The following is a 19,097-nucleotide window of genomic DNA, read 5'->3' as shown; positions in this document are numbered from 1 at the left end:
AAAGAAAGATAGTGAATCTCGGTCAACTCATGAGAGGTGATCCGAAGGTCAGAACCCCACTGGATAGTAGTACCAGTAATAAATGACATAATGTCATTAAGGGGCGGAGACTCATCGTATGGATAAACAGGATGCTGGACCACTGGCACCCTAAGAGCAACAACCACTACTAAAGGAGTAATGGTGTACTCATCACCCGGTATCCAACTTCTCACAAGAGTGTTGGAATCATAGGAGTGGACAGAGAGGTTCAAGTAGAACTCTCTGATCAAGGTAGCCGGAGGAAAATGATCAACATCCAACAGAGGTAACCAGCCTCTACGGTTAACGTTTCTCCTAATCTCAGGATCAAGCTCATCTAACAGAACCTTTCTCTCAGCCCAAATGTTCCTCTAAAGGTTAAGCTTCTCATAAGCTTCTTAGTTTTTCTCACTCAAGAACCTCTCACTCTCAAAGGTGGGGGAAGAAGTAGAGGTGGAGGTCCTATGGGTTATAGTCTTCCTAAACATGATGCTAAGGATCAAAGGATAGACACAAAAGAGAGAGAGAGAGAGAGAGAGAAAAAGATCAAAAAGAAAAACCAATGGCAGACTACAAGTTAGCACAAAAAAATATATATAGAAATAACAGTTCTATATGATGCATGCTCTAATGTAGTGAGAATAAGTTCAATTTTACTTCAAATTCACAAAATTGGCATGAGCATAGAGTTTACATCAAAAACCCCAAACTTTGAAAAACCCATTTTCACAAAACTCAACAAATTGATCAATTGACCATTTCACAAGAGAGATAACACAATATAATGATCAAATGAATCAATCTAACAAGCCAATTTCACAAAATTTACCACAATTGAACAAAATCCCCAATTCGGGTAGTTTCAAGCCCTAGAAATTTCAATATTTCACAAATCACCAAATTGATCAAATTAATTCACATAGAACAGTTGTTTAACATCCTACAACAAAAACCCATTGATCAATTTCCAAAGAAAATATTAAAATCAACAAAAATCCCAAATTTTCTTAGGTTCGAAAATCACCCTTAAATGCATGAAAAAAAATGCATGAATAATGAAAATAAATGAAAAAGGAAGGAAATAAAGGTCTTACCGGCCTTAGATGACAAAAACCCTTGAAGAAATTTGAGGGAAAACGACAAAAATAGTGATTTGAAGCCTTGACCGATTGAAGAGAGAGAGAAAAGAGTTTGAAACCTTTTGAAATAGTGAATGAACACGTGAGAAACACAGGTTTTAAAAAACTCTTTATACGATTTTTGATTAATCTAAAATTAGATTTGATCGATCGAAAATCACTTTCGATTGATCCAACAGCGATCGAGTAGGTCAGGTTCAAACCAAAATTTTAATCGCATTTTCGATCGGTCGAAAAATAAGTTTAATCAATCGAAATTCTGGAAAACACATTTTTTTCAAAAACAGAGCAATTTTATGCAGAAACTCCTCAAAGCATTGAATTTTATGGAAAAAAATGTATGAGTATGAGATGAAATGCTTTTCAAAAACACTTGTTTTGAACCCAGTTTTCCCAAAATTAAGATTTTCAATCAATTCATCTTTTATTCTCAAGCATCAAACATGTTTTGCATAAAACTTAAGGAATTTTCATACTTGGTTGGCCAAACCAAAATCACACACAATAACATGTACAAAGTTTAGCAAAAAGTAACTTGTGTAGTGTGTGCAACTAGCAAAAACTTGAGATACATGTGAGGTGATATGTAAATAGAAATCAAGCACAATGTATACAAAATTCATCATATAGAATTTGAAAGAGACTATTACCTAAAGAGTTATAACATATAACTCTCACATCTCCTAGAAAACAAGCTTGCAATCAATTAAGTTTCTTAATTTTTCTCATAATGTACACATCAATTTTATTTGATTAGAAACTTATTAAAATAGCCAGAATAATGTACACACCAATTTTATTTGATTGTGAAGTTATTAAAGCCCAATGATGTACACACTAATTTTAGCATTTAAACTGAGGCTAAACCTTATGATTTTTTTGTGCATGTGCTACACTTTCTCGAGCACAAAATCTTATGATATGCACTAAAGTGTTCATGATTGGCTAGTAAATAGTGATGAGACAGTTATTTATGTCTTTCTCAATAAGATCAAGTTCGACAATCAAAGGCATATGACTTCAAGATCAAGACAATGTGATAAAAAACTATAAACATTTTTCCCACACAATATGCACTACAAGGCTTCAACTAGTAAAGTGTAATAAATGAGCTCATCCAAGCTAAACAAAGTACATAAACATGTTATGTAAAAATAAATTGGTCAACCTTGATTTCAAATCCAAAAAAAAATGTAAAACACATTTTGCTTTCCTTATTCCTTTCTATTTTATTTTTATTTTTTATTTTGAAAACAATAACAAAAACAATCCTAGAATGAAATGCATGAATGTTATGCAATACAAATAAATAAATAAATAAATAAAAACAAAGAAAACAAAAGCAACAAAGAAGAATGGTCACAAAGAGTAGAGCGATGAAGTACAAGGACCATGTCAAAAAGACTTAATTTGGTTGAGTCTTTTGCATCCAAAACTTTTTAGATGCAACTTGAGCATTGGAGTTATTCTTTAAATTAGAATTCTGAGTAACTCCAGGATTAGAATAAAGGTTTAAAGTCTTTACCAACTCACCAATAAGTATTATAGGATCTTGTGCTTGAGGCACAGACACTTTTGGCTTGTTTGCTTGCTTGGGAGCTTGCAACTTGAAACAGTTTGGACGAATTTGCCTAGACTTTCCACAAAAATGACAAAATCATGCAGGCTTATCATACAACTTGCCCTTAGGAGAATTATGCGCTTTAGGTTTAGACTTTTGAAGATCAACCCTAATCTTCCTAGGAGGTGTAACTTCTACAGATTTAGCAACCTCACTCATAGAAGGTTTGACAACCTCACTCACAGAGGGTTCAGAAGAAGGAACAAAGTTTGTGGAATGGGGTTCAGGCACTGAAATGCTTTCTACAAAACCTACACCAATTTTGCCTGAGGGAAACTTTTGAACACTCAACATGTAATCAAGTTTGGAGCTTGCAGACCTATTAGTTTGTTCTCTAGTAACATATAATTCAAGTTCCAAATTCTTAACTTTATCAAGTAAAAGCATGTTCTCAGTCTTCACATTATTCAACAATTCATTAGCATCAAACAGTTTCACAAGCAAATTTTTCTTTTCAAGTTCAAGAGATGCAATTTTCTTTAAGCCTAAATCAACACTCATACCATCCTTTGTAGCAACTTTGCAAAGTTTATTGTCGGCTTCTTGTAAATCTGCATCCTCAGAAAGTTCCCTATTAAAAGGGTTCTCCTCAACAGCAACACTTTCATCAACTATAGCAGTAGCTGTGAAAGAAATGAAGTTTCCATCCTCATCACTACCAGATTCATTATCAGAAATTTCATCATCACTAAGGGTTACAGCCATAGTCTTACCCTTAGACCTCAAGAATGTTGGACATTCAGATTTCACATGACCATACCCTTGACATCCAAAACATTGTTGACTCATAGAATTATTAGAAGGTTGACCTACTTTCTCTTTAGGTTTTTTCAATGTTATTAGCCTTAGTGGGATCATTCCTCTTAAAATTTCTAAGTTCAGCAGTGTTCTTACCTCTTGCCCTTCTGTTATTGTTGTTAAGAAAATTTATAAAGTTCTAGGCAAGGTAAGCAATCTCTATAGCAGAAAACTCATCATCAAATCCACTCACATCAACATCATCAACAGACTTAAGAGTCATTGATTTGGATTTTCTAGTCTTAGGTAAGTCTAACTCATAGGATTGAAGAAATCCTACAAGTTCATCAACAGGGATGGAATCCACATCTTTACTCTCAGTGATGACAGTCACTTTGGGTCTAATATCCTCAATCAAAGATCTAAGAATCTTCCTAACAATTTTAGGTTGATCATAGATTTCACTCAGATTATAAGCAGAATTCATCAAAAGATTCATTATCAAACATCCTAATGCTTTCAAATTAAGTAGTTAGTTACTGCAATTTATTAATTTTAATTGCCTTTGTGCCTTCATGCACAGTCTGGAGGATATTCCAAGCAATATGAACAATCTCAACATTAAAGATTCTCTTAAATTTCTCCATAGAAACAGCATTAAAAATAGCATTCATAACTTTGTTATTAAAAGCGGCTGCTTCTTTCTGAGAAGTTTGTCACTCACTAACAGGAGTAATGGGCTTCTCCCATTCGTATTCAACAGAGTTCCAAACTCTCTTATCAATAGATTTCAGGAATATTTTCATCCTCACTTTCCAATAAGCATAGTTATTCACATCAAAGTGAGGTGGAATAACAAAAGAGTATCTGTGTTCCATGACAACAGGGGTCAAGGATCAGCTCTTAGATCAAAAGATCTACAATAAGAAAGCAACCTGCTCTGATACCACTTGTACATTTTTAGACCCCTTAAACACAACTAGATTAACCTAGTTATTTAGCCAAGTGATTAACTTAGGTAAATTATGCAGATATAGGTTAACACATATAAATCATATCATTGACAAGTGTGGAAAATAAAGAACACAACAATATGATAACCCAGGAAAACCAAATCGATAAAAAACCTGGGAAAGATTTAACCTAGCTATCCTCAAGATAAAACTGAATCCACTATGAAAGAATTGAAGTTTACACAATAGTGACTTAGACCACTAACATCCTACTGCTACCTCGAGTAGGAAACCTACTACCATGATCCCATGATAGCTCCGAGTCCATGGACTACTTCTTTCTTAGAGTCCCAACAAGTACAAGCAATCTCGCTTGTGTATCTTTAAGATCTTGAATCTGCAACTGGATTGATCACCAAGTTCTTGACATAATCTTAAATCTTGGAAACCTTAAGTATGTGTGAAGGAAACCACCTCTTGATTTCCCAGAAGATTCACACACATAGCATAAAGAGCAATCCTCAAAACGTGGCTAGGGTTTTCCCTTTTATACTTAAGACAAACATAAAACCCTACACGTCAAACAGGCTTGCACTGAGTTGGAAATTTTGCAGAAAAAACAATCTGCACGACTTTCGATCGATCAAGCCAGGCAGATTTACATAGTAAATCCTGCAGCAACTCGATTCCAACTTTATATAAAAAAAACATATACTTTGAGCAAGTCTAAACAATACTAAAACGTTTTGATCATGGTTTGCCAACATTACAAAATAAAGTTCTAATACATTTAAACCTAAAGTCTTAGAACCCAACAAATTTACTACAAATAAAATTATCCCTGATTGTAAATCTTCATCTTATAGTGAACTGTTACCTCAAGATTGATTAGGTTAGTTCCCCCCCCCCCCCCTCTCCTAGGTTTTTCATGTGAAATTGGTTTGGTTTCATTGATTTCCTAGGTCATCGTAGTGGTTCTTGTTTGTTTAACTTAAGGCTTTCATAATAGATATAATTAACAACTTGACCTTAAAAATGGTTAAACACTGTTTGTCTCAAGGCTCTAAAACTACCAAAAAAGATGATATCTAGGGTTGATTCTATGAAGAGTAGATTCACCCTTTATGTAATGGCCCGTCTTGCGCTTAGTCACTCATGAGATTCGGATAGGGGAGTAGTAAGTCTTTTCTGAAAAAACTCGCAGTTCTTCTTATGTATGTATGTATGTATGTATTTTCTTTTTAGATACTAACTCTTTGGTTGGATTGGATTGGGACTTCTATAAAATTAAGGGCCCAAATTCAAAATGTGAAACTTTTAAGGGCAACAAAATATATAGCACATTTTAGAGTGTAAATTGCAATCTTGTCTATGCTAAATTATCTATTTTATTATTTATTTTTTGAAATTAAGACAACCATGAAATTCTACATAAAATGCTAGTTCTTATTTGTTTTTTGATTACTTAAAGTATTTCCATCAAGCTTGAAGAAATTTTAGTCAAGTTTGGTCTAAAGAACTATTTTAACATAGTCATGTAGATAATCCAACTTTAGACTTAAAAATCTACCTCTAATTTTATTTTATTCATTGTTAAATTTTTTTTCTCACTAGATATGCTATAATTTTTTTCTTCCTCTCTCTCTCTCTCTCTCTCTCTCTCTCTCTCTCTCTCTCTCTCTCTCATACCCAACCATTGTAACCCCTCACTCTTCCTCTCATTTGGCACTAAACTTATCTCTCACTCCTCATATAGCTGTTGTTTGTTGACTCCTCGGGCCTTATCATAACCCTCCCTCTCTCTTTCTTCCTCTCATAACATTTAAGTTTACAGATCTAATTTCACTTAATTTCACTTGTGGGCTACACTCAAGCTCTCCATCAAACTTTGAATTAGGCTTTGCCACTGTTCACCATAATAATTTCAATTTTCTTGAAGCCTAAAGCATCTCTCTCTCTCTCTCTCTCTCTCTCTCTCTCACACACACATATGTTTGGCTACCTCAAATCTTTGCTTTTTGTAATGGCAGTTGTTGATTGTTGTTAATGGGTTTGGCAAGTCATTGGAGACCTTGGAGGTTGGCGGTTGGCAATTGATAAGTTATTGGAGACCTTAGGCGTTTGATGATTATGTCAATGATTTTTTATGGAATTGAAGGTTGATCATGGTTGTGTGAATTGTGACCTCAAATTTGTGTGGATTTGATGGAAGTTGTGGACTAATGCTAGTTGTGGATGAGAGAGAGAGAGAGAGAGAGAGTTATACTCATTTTATAAATATGTTATTTCTTAACAACTCAACATTCAGTACCATAAAGCATAGATAGTTGTATATTAGTCTTATATAATTTTCCCTTTAAATTAATAGGTATTCTATATTTACACAATACTCCTGATGCTTTTCTCCACTTCATCTACCCTACTTTTATTCTATGATTCACGTCCTCTTCAATTTCTCAATCTTTGTAAATTATTGACCCAATCTCTCTCTTTAGTATCTCTTGGCCATCAAGTGTTATTGCCCATTCGTCTCTATTTTTACTTTTATCAAATTACATTCCATGTACTCTATTTTAGTCCCATTTAAATGAAAGTCATTAGATTCTAGGGCGTCTTTCCAAATTTCTAATTTGGCATTTACTCCACTTCTAATTTTATTCACTAAATCTATATCATCTCCAAAAAGCATACACCAAGAGACTTTTTTGAATCGATTCAGTAAGCTCATCCATCACTAGTGTAAAGAAATATGGGTTTTAATACTAATCCTTAATGCAAACCTATATAGTGAAATGAAATTCATTCTTTACTTGTCCTCACACTAGTAGTTACAACTTCATCATACTTATCCTTAATTAACTTAATATGCTTTAGGGAACTCATTTTTTCTTTCTAAACCCACAACATAGCATCTCTAAAGACCCTATCTTATGCTTTCAATCAATGAAAAGAGTCTTGCAATTAGTAGAATAATAGGTAGCACACCGATAAATGTCAAAAGCAAGTTTTAAAGAGCTATCACAACAATGTCTCCAATGTGATAAGATTTTGCTTCAAACTTTTCAAGGAATTATATTTTAGCAGCAACATTCACCAAAGTATTGCGATGAAATTATTGTTTGATAAGTTATTATTTCAAACTAGTTGTGATAGTAAATATAAACAATAACTAATTTAACGTTATTGTAACAAAATTCTCATTGTGATAATTGTGGTGGGCCTTTCTAAGATTGTGGGCTGGGCTGCCTCTTGTCACACTACAACGCAAAGGTTCTAGGTAAGAGAGTCAGGACCGGTCCAATTGCAACTCGCCTCAGACCGGCTTGTACACAAACTAAAGTCCCTTTGTCGAAACTTCGATCACATGCCCATGGCAGATGAGGCTGTTACACAAGAGTTATTGCAGACAAATACAAGATGACAACAATAAAAGAAATATACTTACTATTAAACAGAATAAGTAAATGATTCTCAATTAAAATAAAGAAAGAGAACGGCACAACACCAAGAAATACATTACAAATGAAATGGCAGAGGCAAAAGAGAAATAATACTAGTACTTAATCAATAAAAGCAAGGAAGGAATGGCTAGTATGCCGTGCTCAATTGCATTATAGGACTAAGACCAAGGAGAGAACCACTCCCTCAATGTGAATAACCTCTTAGGAAAATCCTGTTGTAGAAATTACCCACTTTAAGAGAATGGGCCTAAATGGCTTATGTCCAGAAAATCCTTAATCCATAACAGAGGATAGACTTTTAGAGGAAGAGAAGGGGTTAGCCTATTGGTGCATATCTGCCATTTCTCTCCCTGTTTTTTCTTCCCAACTTTCTTTCTTTTTCTTTTTTTTTTTTCTTTTTTTTTTCTTTTTTTGTTTTGTTTTGTTACTCTGCTTTTCCCACTCTTTTCTTTCTAGCTCTTATTTGTGGGTGATTGTTGTTGTTGTTGTGAATCTCTCATTATGATTGTTGCTGTGTTAATGATCCCATTATGCACAGTGAAGGCTCCTTATATACTACCTGCTGTGACTGATTTTTTACTATTTCACCCTTTAACCACTTTTGTATGAATGTGGATGTCCTTCCAAATCACCCATTGGTTTATCAGCTGCCTAGCCACCACCATTTACTTATGCTGGCTATGCCACTCCCCATTACCAGACAAAGAAAACTATTTTGTTTGCTTGTTCACCATGGCATTCCAATCCACAACAATGTGGGCGTTCTCTTTTACTATCCCTCATGGCATGCACCTAGTGGTTCCAACTCATCCTTCCCTCTTTTGGGTGATATGTCATCACAGAAAGACATCTCCCCCAAAAGAGTTTGAGCGGGAACCCTAGAATATGTTCCCATCTTCTCCCCATCGCCAAACTATACCCTCACTTACCTCTGACCTATTACATACCACTCCTGTATTGGCTGGGTACAGGTTGGTGATGTTTGGGCTTTGCGTGTGCTCCACTTCCATGTATGTCCAAACCTTGTCTACTGCTTATGCGTTTGCCATGGTTTGTAGGCTCATCTATGCATTATGCCACTCATCCTTGACCTCTTGTGGCATGAACTGTTTTCTAATCTTCTATTCTTTATGGCTTGCTTCCATTAAGGGTTGAGCCTTGCTTGATTGTGGGTTTTTCTCTCTTTATCCCACTCTGTGCTCCTTCCATAAACTTGCTACCATTCCTGTTATGCTACTTTATTATTCTTGTTGTGGTGTTATTTGACCCGTGCTTGCTGGGTCTCTTTTGGGCCTGCTGCATGCTTTTCTTTCACTTGATTACAGTGACCCAGCATTGTCATTGGGTCTACATTCATGCTACTTAGGTTTCCTTGACCCATTCAATTACTTACAGGCTTCCTTGGCCCATTTCTTCCTCCTTGGGCATCCTTAGCCCATTCTGACTCTGCATTCCCATGGGGTTTTGCTAACTCTTTTGGGCTTCCCTGGCCCAATTACCATATTTTTTACCTTTGGGGTTCATGGGCTCATCAACCCCTTACTCACTTACGTTATCACTTTGGGCCTATGTCGGCCCATTCTTGCTTTTATACTGCCCATGAGTTTACTACTTCTTTCTCTAGGCTCCTTTAGGCCCGCTTGCTTCCTTCAAGACCCATTTATCATTTTATGGGCCTTTGATCCATCAATCTTGCCATTCAGGCTTAACGATTTTTCTCTCACTTTACTAACTCTTTTCTGCCCATATTGTTAGGCTTTTTCCTGTTATTGGGTTCTTCCAAAATAAGCATCAACAATAATCTATTAATTCAAATTTTCATGGGAATAAATATGAAAAAATAATTGAGTCCATATTATGAGAATAAACATGAACAATAATTTATACAAGGTTATTGCAATGGTATTTTCATTGTGATAAGTTCTATTTTATCTTTTTCTTCCTCTCCTAAATAATTATTATTTCTAACTTTTTTTTTCAATATATACACCATATTTAAAAATTGCATGCACAATGTTACAAAATGTAAAGTACTTCATCTAAGTTTAAAAAACTAATAGACATAATCTGTTGAGTTTATATCGAGCCACATAAAATTAAAATGTGCAAAAAGAATTTTACCTTTGAGCTTCAAATAGTGCAATGCATCAATTACGAACCACCCAAATGCTCGTCACCCTATAAAAATGAACAAAATTAATTGACTATAATTAAAGAAACAAAAAGAGAGAAACATTTGTAGAAACTCATTATAATTATTATTATTATACAAACACAATATAAATATAAATATATATAAATATATATATATATATATATTATATGAAGAGTGAAATTACTAATAATGAGGGATAGGTGAATGCAAAATAAATGCTGTATTCTTATTATATATGAGTAATTAATATATGAAAATTATATCATTTTATTAATTTTCAAGGTGTTTGTGTATGCATGTTACAATACACGATAAAGAAAGTTAAAATGGATTCTCAATACTTTTTAACAATTATGAATTTGACCCGAAAATAGAAAGACGTTGGACAATAGAAATTACGTTGGATCTTGCCCATTAGTATCAAATATATATATTTGATACTAATGGGCAATAAGATCCAAGAGATGTGCTACCCTTTTGTTTTTAAAATTTATTTTTCACAAAAAAGAAACAATATGGTGAATATTATTTGAGACAAAACAGTTTAGATTAACCTTTAATAATAAAAAATCTGGTTAAAAAGATAATTGAGCATTTTAAGTGTTTCCTTATTTCACTAGTACTAAAAATTAAGAACCCACAAAGATATTTGAGGGTTGCATAAAAATAAAGGGCCGAGGAAATTAAGCAAAGTATAAAACTTATGTTGATTTGTTATACTGAGACATAAAAATGAATTAATCACGTAAGGGAAAAAAAAAAAGTAAAAACATTTTTCATGAGATTTCTTTGGGTATATTTAGTGTGTCAATACACTAACACAATAATGCAAAATTGAATTTTGAAGATGGTGTGGGGGGTATAGGGAAGAAAAGTATATATTAATTTTTGATTGCTTAGTGATCCCTTTATCTGTACAAATATACGTAGTCCTATACTTTCAAGCAGTTGAAACTCGACTAAATTATGGATCACAAGCAAGAATAAGAATAAAAAATCTTTGTTTCACATCAATCACACAACTTCAACAGCTGTGCAACGCACATTAGGCAATTTCTCTAGCAAATCTACCGTGAGCATGGAAGCCCTAGGCTTTGGCAAAGGGTTAGAGTATCCCATTGACAAGTTTGGTGTGGATGTAGTCCGTTTACATGGACTAAGCCACTTCGCTTGCATGTACTTCTGCTTCCTCCATGGCCCCATGTGCATTTTCTTTTCCTTCATGCATTTCTTGGCAGCGGAACATAAGATCTTGATTAGGGTACTCAATCTTTCTACTTTTCCTACATATACTACAGGAAGTCTTTGGACTAGCCGGTTGTAATCTTCGCTTGCTCTTGCCATCTCAAACTCAGCCTGGAAGTTCAACTCAATTATCACCCTCACCTCACCTTTCTTAGAACCAGAATTTTCTATGACATCCAAGAAGGTGTGCTCTCCTGCACCACATAGAAGCCTCATTTGTCACTTATAGAAATTGTTAAAATTTGAAGGAATATTAGAAATGAACTGATTATCGTAATTTGGTCACTAAAATCTAACACTGAAAGCCAAAGTTTTAATATCTTTAAAAAAACTTACATCCTCAACACTAAAAGCCAAATTTGAAATATTTTGAAAAATAAAAATGAGATGAGAAAGGAAGTGATTATCGTGATCCAGTCACTAAAACCTACGTCCAAAACATTGAAAAACTAAAGGATTATATATCTTTTATAAAACTTACGCCCAATAGTTAAAACTAAAGGATTACATCTTTTATTCACTTGATTGATAACACGTTAAGATTAACTCCGAAGAAATTAAGCCAAATATGAGTTATCTATGTTGACTACACACAGGGGCGGAGCAAAGACTTGGAGTTAGGGGGGGCGATTTTGTTGCTAGCTGTATGCGGTAGCTCCAGTCTTTGAGTCTATTGTTTTACTACTAAGGATTTTTGTTTAAAATTTTTTAAATGGCCAATTTGTTTGTTTGGGGTAAAATAGATTGATTCGGCTTAATTTTTTTAGTTTTATTATTGGTAATTTTTGTTGTTGGGTTAGTTTTTTTGGGCTTGTATATTTTGTTTAAGATTTAATCTATTAATTTTTTATGTCCTTTAAAAGGTGAAAAATGCTAAAACTACAAAAAATTTTACAAATTATTAATATGATGAGTAGTTATTGAAAAGTAAAAAGTGATACAAGTATACGAACCAATAAGAATTTGTTACCTCAATAATTTGTAAAAACGTTTATGGCTACAATATTACTCTCAAAAAAATTAATGTCATTATTAAAGGGGTAAATTGTAATTTTATTGAATAAAATTGTAAAAATTAGTACCAATTAATATAATAATATTTAAAAAAAAAAAAATTAAGGTGCCATTGCCCCTCCTAGTCGAATAAGAGTCCGTCCCTGACTAAACATTAAAAGCTAATTAAAGGTGTTTCTGCCTTTCTTTGTTGTACTTCAATTTCTGAAGCGTTCTTATGAAATCAAGAAAAGTTTCACCTTTCAAAAAAAAACCTATTTAAAGCTACGAGTCAAAAGTGGTTGTAGCTATCATACGATTAGGGCATAAATCTTGTGGGAATAAACAAAAAGTTAAAAGAAAAGTAGGTAAGAAAATGATGGGGATATATAGTACTATTGATTCTTTTTGTCATGATGATTAATGATGATGATGATTACTTATTTTAAGCATGCATTCACCTTTCTTTTTTATTTACCTGATGTAATATCTGGGGAGCTTCTCCATTTAGACTTGCAAATGGCACTATTGTAACCGGCATTTTGCAGGCGGCCGGAAACTTCTCCCATCAGGCAATTCCGGCAGCTGCTTGCCAACGGTCTTCCACAAGCACAGACTGTATTTGCACTCTGTATCTCTTTTAGTGCTTCTTTTGTTGTACTTCTAATCCTTGATTCCAGAGAGGAAGTCCTTCGTAAGGTAGCCTATATATAATCGACAAACTAAAAATAATAAGACAATATAGCCTATCACAAACCAGATCTATCAGAGAAGAATGTTTGGTCCTTTGAGCCATTATGCTAATAGATCTATCAGGTTAGAATTCCTTTAAGCAATCATTTCAAGATCTAATATTAGAGGTACCAAAACCATGATAGATCAAAGAAAAGTAGAAACAAAATAAACAAGAAAAAGATGAGCTTTGCTATCCAAACTCATTACATATTTCAATGGACCCCACAAACTAATATTAACTATATATAGAGTATAGTAAAATAGAACAGTACTTAGTTTAAGTACCTGCAAAATCTGTTGCTGGTTTTCCCAATAACTCTTATCCTCCTCAACATTACCAATATTATCTTTCTCTTCATCCTCATCATAGTTTTCAATTTCTCCACACCCTTCCTCACTACTTACACTTCCCGGCAACCCTTCACCATCCTCCAAAAACCCGAAAACCATTTCGGACAAACTCGCTGCCGGTTGTGTCGGAAAGTACTCAAATTCATGGCAATAAGTACCACACATCCAATCACGGCGATTCTCAGGAATTCTAGTAGCCATGATGGTGATGCTTCACAATATATATAAATATAAATATATATATATATATATATATATATTTTTTTTTTTTTTGGGTCACCTAAAAGTGTACACAAATTAAATTGGTGTGAATTGGCATGGAGTATATGAGAGTGAGACACAGGGTTTTTATAGCACGAACTTTGGATTAAGGTTTGGAGCTATGTTTTCTCAAAAAAAAAAAAAAAGGTTAGGACCCATGTGGGCCAAGCGGGACCAACAGTACGCGGCGCACGTGCTTGGTTGGTCTTATTGCCTAGGTGGCGTGAGGTTATTGGGTGTTCTAAATCGGACTAGTAGTATTTTAATTTGGTAGCTCTTTGGCTTGTACAGCAAGGAACCACATCAGTCAGGTCCCAATAATTTCGATGCACCAATCCAAATCTGGATGACTGGAAGTGGATATGCTCGAATATTTCACGTTAAAAAAAAAAAAAAAAACTCTATTAGTAGTTATCAACCTCATAACCTGTGTTTCATATGGTTTTATTTTTAAATTATAGGGTAAAGTATAGTCGGATTTTAGATTTTTTTTTTTTTAAATTGACCAATTAATTCTCAAAAATGTTATTCATTTTCTCATTTTTCTAACAGTTAGGATGAGCCTAAATCTTAGAGCGATAACTGTAATTTATAAATTAATTAAATATTATAAAAATATGTATTTTAAAGTAGTATTTCATAATTTAAAATAATAATTTTTATTTATTTAGGAAGAAAAACCAAAAGAATAAAAAGAAAGTGGTAATTAACATTGTGTTTGTATACGTTTCATATGCAAACTTTTATTAGACGGTATTAGAGAGGAAAGAGGTCAATATGTAAATAATTAAACATACGTGTTTATATATATACAATCTGACGGTGTTTTTTTAAAACACTCTTCCCTCTTTCCGTGTATGTTTTAAAAATACTTAATATTCTAAAAAAAAAAAAAAAAAACATTGAGTTAATCTCACATTTGAAAATGAGTGTGAGTTAAAGATGTTTAAAGTTTGTGCTGTATGTTCAAGAGTTAGATCATTTTGGATATATACCACTGTCAGTTTCTTTAAAACTCTCTCTTCATATGTGTGTGTGTTAAAAATATTTAGTATTCTCAATATATATATGTGTGTGTGTGTGTGTGTATGTACACACACATACATACACATACAAACTTTCTCTAATTACATTCTCAAAAAAAAAAAAAAACTTTCTCTGAGTAGTATGAGTTGTTTTCAACTTTCTAATGATGTGTCCATTACTCTCCATTAATTGCAATAATTTATTGATATGAATGACAATTTTAGACTACTATTACTCACCTTTAATTTTAATTTGATAGGGCTATTCATAGTGCGATTTGGTGCGGTTTTGGTCTATTTTTATCACCACACTATAGGATGCAATTTGAACAAAACCGTCATCGCACTACACTTCTATACATAGTATCAATGTATGGTTTGGTCAATTTTGGATAGGAACATTTTTCAAAATTTTGGGTTGGTTGGGTCTAATCCAAAGCTAGTTTTTCATTTGTTTTAGGCCAATTTTTAAAATGTTAGGTTGGTTTTTCTTTGTTTGGGCTGATTAATAGTAGCTTAACAAGTTTTTAGGTGTGACAGGTCTCAACTATTATATTTAAATGATCAAGTAATCAACCTCTAATTCATATAATATATATTTAATATAAAATAAAACACACATGCACACGCGTGCACACATACACACACATGTACTTATAAAGTGCAGTGCTGTTTTATGCTTTTTCTTAACACAGAACCACAAACCGCACTGCATTGCAAGGTAATGTGATGCAGGTTACCTCATTTTGTATACAGTTTTGGTCAGTTTAAGTGTAATCCAAGTAATTTTGTGAACAACCCCAATCACTCTTAACATACATTTCAAAATTAAAATTATGTTCTCTAAAAAAGTATTTCTATTACAGTAGAATATAGAAGGAAGGCACACTCTTCATTTTTCAACCCAAACATTGACTATCGCATTCTCTTAGCTAAAGCAGCACCGTTACGTTTCACTGATTTCAAATGAACACTAATAAGAAAAGAAAAATGTGAATTACATGAGTAATTTTTCCTTCAACATATGAAGGAGGATTTTGGTTAACAAGAATACAAGATTCAAAAAAATAATTGAGAAAGTGATGTGCTATCCTTAAATAGTGAGAGCATGGGGACCACCACTAATGTGGATTGGCAGGAATGATGTGCCTGAATGTTCTGAAATGGTGCAACGTGGCAAAATCAAGGTCGCTATTAATAGATATGTTTATCCATTGAGCTGGACCCACATGTCCCTTCACCACACCCACCAAACGCAAATAATTTGTAGGCTTTTATTATGGTGGATTGAGATCCCGTGCAATACCTAGGGTATTGCACGGCGTGCAATAGTTTCAATCCCAACCGTTTATTTAATCCAACGCATAAACAATTGACAGCTGATAAGGACAGCTCATCAATCCGCGTGACACCCACCTTCCGTTTCCTTGCTCTTTTCTCTTTGCCTTTCAGCTACCAAAAAAACCAAAAAACTCTCTCCTTCTTCAAATCTTTCTCTACCCAAAATTCAAAAACTCTCTCACGCTTGCTGAATCTGCATGGCCACAGCTAGCAGCCACCGAGTCCCACACCTCCACCACCGGCGGTAGTTCCGGTACGTTCTTGTCTCTCTCCTTCGGCCGCTAAAGGTGCTATCGCCGGTGCCACCACCACTGGTGGTCGCCGGGTCCTCCTCCCTTTCTCCTTATTGTCTTTTCTCTTTTATTTTTCTTTTTGTTTCTCTTTTTATTTGCCTTTTAGAAGTGACTGAATAGTTTTGTTTAGTGACTGGGTCTCCTTTTTGAGTATAAAGCTTGATGATCTGCTTAAGTTTGAAAAATTGGGGCTTTTAGGTGTAGCCGATGTATTTTGATTAAGTGCCTGCGTGTAGTTGTTGTCTGGTGTTGCCTTTGACATTAGTCCAGAAACTTTGTTGCTTGGTCATGAACTCATGATGTATGCTAAAAATCATTATGAAATTTCTCCTTTTTTTTTCCTAATTTTTTTTAGGTATCTGTTCCTTTTCTAAATTTGGATTGACTATGCAGATGGGTAATTTGCTGGTGGATGATATATTTTGTTTCTTGTAGTTCATTTTAAAGATATAAACTATGGCTCTTGATAGGTAATGAGGTACAATGTTTGTGAGCTTAGAATAATGATTCTTGATTTGTTATGCACAACACAACTGGTTTTGTAAGCTATATTGCTACTCACACTCTTATTTTTGGGCATGAGCTAATTCTTGGTCAGAGTTTCTTTAACAGCTTATGTGACATGACTGTTGTTATGGCTGGATTGTTATGCTCTTACCATAGTGTTGTTGCATTGATCCTGAAAAGTATATTGACCTGCTATTTAGAAACCATTCAGGTTCATAGCTTGGACATTTGACAAATTATGCTTTATTTAGAACCCTGCTCGGTCCAGTTACATATTATCTCTGGTATTAGGAATCTACTTGAGGATATTTATATATACACACACACACACATTTTACCTCCTCTTTCTTTACTTACTACCTTGTGCCTTAAGACTCAAAACTATATTATTGCTGGACATTGGTTGTTATTGCACCTGACAGCCAAAATAATATTCCTTTCTTTTCTTCCCTTTTGCTAACAAAAGTTTTCTTAGAAACGTATTAATTAATATCTTCCAACATGTATATTTTGTGTGGAAAAGTGTTCTGTCTCAATTACATTTCTCTTTTTGGGTACATTTCACTAGAGCTGTTTGTAATTTATGATTATAGTTTATAGGGCACTTACATATGTAATAGTGTGAGTGATTTAGTGTAAGGTTTGGTTTATTATTATTATTATTTATTATTTGTTTTTGGGTGGGGTAGGGGGTGTTGTTTGTGTGTTTGGTTAAAAAATAAAAATCTTTATTGATTTATAATTGAAGTACATCATTTACCAAAAAGGCAGAAAAAACACAAAGGCAGATTTTCAAGCCAAACAACATATGAACACATTCCATTGCTAGAGGAATGATCAAGTGCATAGACCCGCAAAATCTGAAATAATTCTTGATGAAAATGTCCATGTTGATTATGTAGCCTAAGTTCAAAGTGCTGATGCTGGGACAGTCCAACAAATAATGATATTGTTGCTAGCCTGCCTGAGAGTAAGAGAATGAACTATTTTGTAGGTGATATGCTTGTGTCTATCCCTTTTGTTGATGCCATTCTAATTAAGGTGTGCAATTTTGTTCCTTGCTTATAATCAGTCCTTTTATTTTAGATTGTTGTTTCTTTCTTTGCACTGCTTATAGTGGCCATTGGTGGAGTTGGGTTGTAAGTAGGGTTTCATGGAGCTCTATTGATAAATTGAATCACACTGATGATTTAGGTAACGTTATTGCAGAATGTGATTTCATTTGCTATTATAAGGAAAATTAATTCCAGTCTCATTTATATCTCCGATTCACATTCTTATGGAGCAGTTGATATTTCAATTATAGACTTGATAGTATCATGCTTTGGCTGCCAAATCTATACCAAACTTCTCTTTTCTCTTCTTTTTATTGCATTTTAATTTGAGGCACAAATTAGATATGTCACACAATAAAATGGGAGGGCAGTTAGTAGCAAACTCTATATAATAAATCTTCACGAAATTTCTCTTCACAATAAAATGGGATTAATTTTATTTATTGTAAGCTGTTTTTTAGTTTTTATTATCTTTTACAATTCCTTGGTGTCACTATTGGTGTCATTACTTGTTAGTTTACTTAAATTTTTGGCCTAGATATCTTAATTTTTTCTTAACTTTTTTTTTTCCTGTAGATACTGTTCAATGGATGACATTCGATGCTTGGGAGGGCAGTTGTTGTGAATGCTAATCCTGATATGATTTGGAAGCATGAAAGGCCATTGGTTTAAAGCTACATGTATCTCTATTGGATCTAGTCGACTTTTGTTCTTTGCTTGGAGAGGTGTGTGTGCAAAAGAAGACTCAAAAAAATTTTGGAAACCAACTATGGCATATCAACTATTGTTGAAATGAAGATACGAGTCCAAAGCACAAAACACAGAAGAAGACTGTGTGAGACTGAAGAAGAAACGAGGTCATTTTGTGTAAATGAGGACCTGATGACATTTAGTGACACAACAGCGTTTTGCAATATCTTTAGTAATTGTTTTAGTGAAACACTTAGATAGATTAGTTCTAATTTTTGTTATGAATTAACTCCACATGTTAGATTGTAATTAATGGTTAGATTAAAACAGTTTTCCTGCTTAATCAAGGAAGTATGTTAGTTTTGCTTATTTCTTTTCCAGATTTTGTATGTAAGGGATTAGATATTTTCTATCTATTCTCAGTTGCTTGTAATCACTTTTACTCATCAATGAGGAAACTAAGTTCTATTTAGTTTTTTTTTTTTTTTTTAAGCTTTGAGTTTTTACAACTCC

The 19,097-nt window shown here is 33.8% G+C and overlaps 1 protein-coding gene and 1 long non-coding RNA gene across 2 annotated transcripts; one reads left to right on the top strand and one right to left on the bottom strand.

The window, feature by feature from the left end:
- Positions 1–11,039: 11,039 nt before the first annotated feature.
- LOC115992431 lies at positions 11,040–13,656 on the bottom strand. Its single transcript, XM_031116631.1, has 3 exons — positions 13,347–13,656; positions 12,805–13,030; positions 11,040–11,527 (listed from the first exon to the last, which is right to left on the bottom strand). Exons 1-3 carry the CDS (start codon positions 13,611–13,613, stop codon positions 11,103–11,105), a joined length of 918 nt encoding a protein of 305 aa, XP_030972491.1. The 5' UTR covers positions 13,614–13,656; the 3' UTR covers positions 11,040–11,102.
- A 2,409-nt stretch (positions 13,657–16,065) lies between these two features.
- Positions 16,066–18,964, top strand: LOC115991916. Its single transcript, XR_004092377.1, has 2 exons — positions 16,066–17,880; positions 18,471–18,964. It is a non-coding gene; the product is annotated as an uncharacterized LOC115991916 (long non-coding RNA).
- Positions 18,965–19,097: the final 133 nt, after the last annotated feature.

This window comes from Quercus lobata, chromosome 5 (genome assembly GCF_001633185.2).
Source record: "Quercus lobata isolate SW786 chromosome 5, ValleyOak3.0 Primary Assembly, whole genome shotgun sequence".
Lineage (NCBI taxonomy): Eukaryota > Viridiplantae > Streptophyta > Magnoliopsida > Fagales > Fagaceae > Quercus > Quercus lobata.
The sequence above is the reverse complement of the archived record's forward strand: the minus strand, read 5'-3'. Positions and strand labels throughout refer to the sequence as shown.

Bases quoted from the DNA above. Each gene is read 5' to 3' on its own strand.
- LOC115992431 (XM_031116631.1), bottom strand. From the start codon at position 13,613: ATGGCTACTAGAATTCCTGAGAATCGCCGTGATTGGATGTGTGGTACT. The intron at 13,031-13,346 runs GTACTTAAACTA...GATTATATATAG, and splicing joins ACCAGCAACAGATTTTGCAG to GCTACCTTACGAAGGACTTC. The intron at 11,528-12,804 runs GTAAATAAAAAA...TATGTGGTGCAG, and splicing joins CTCCCCAGATATTACATCAG to GAGAGCACACCTTCTTGGAT.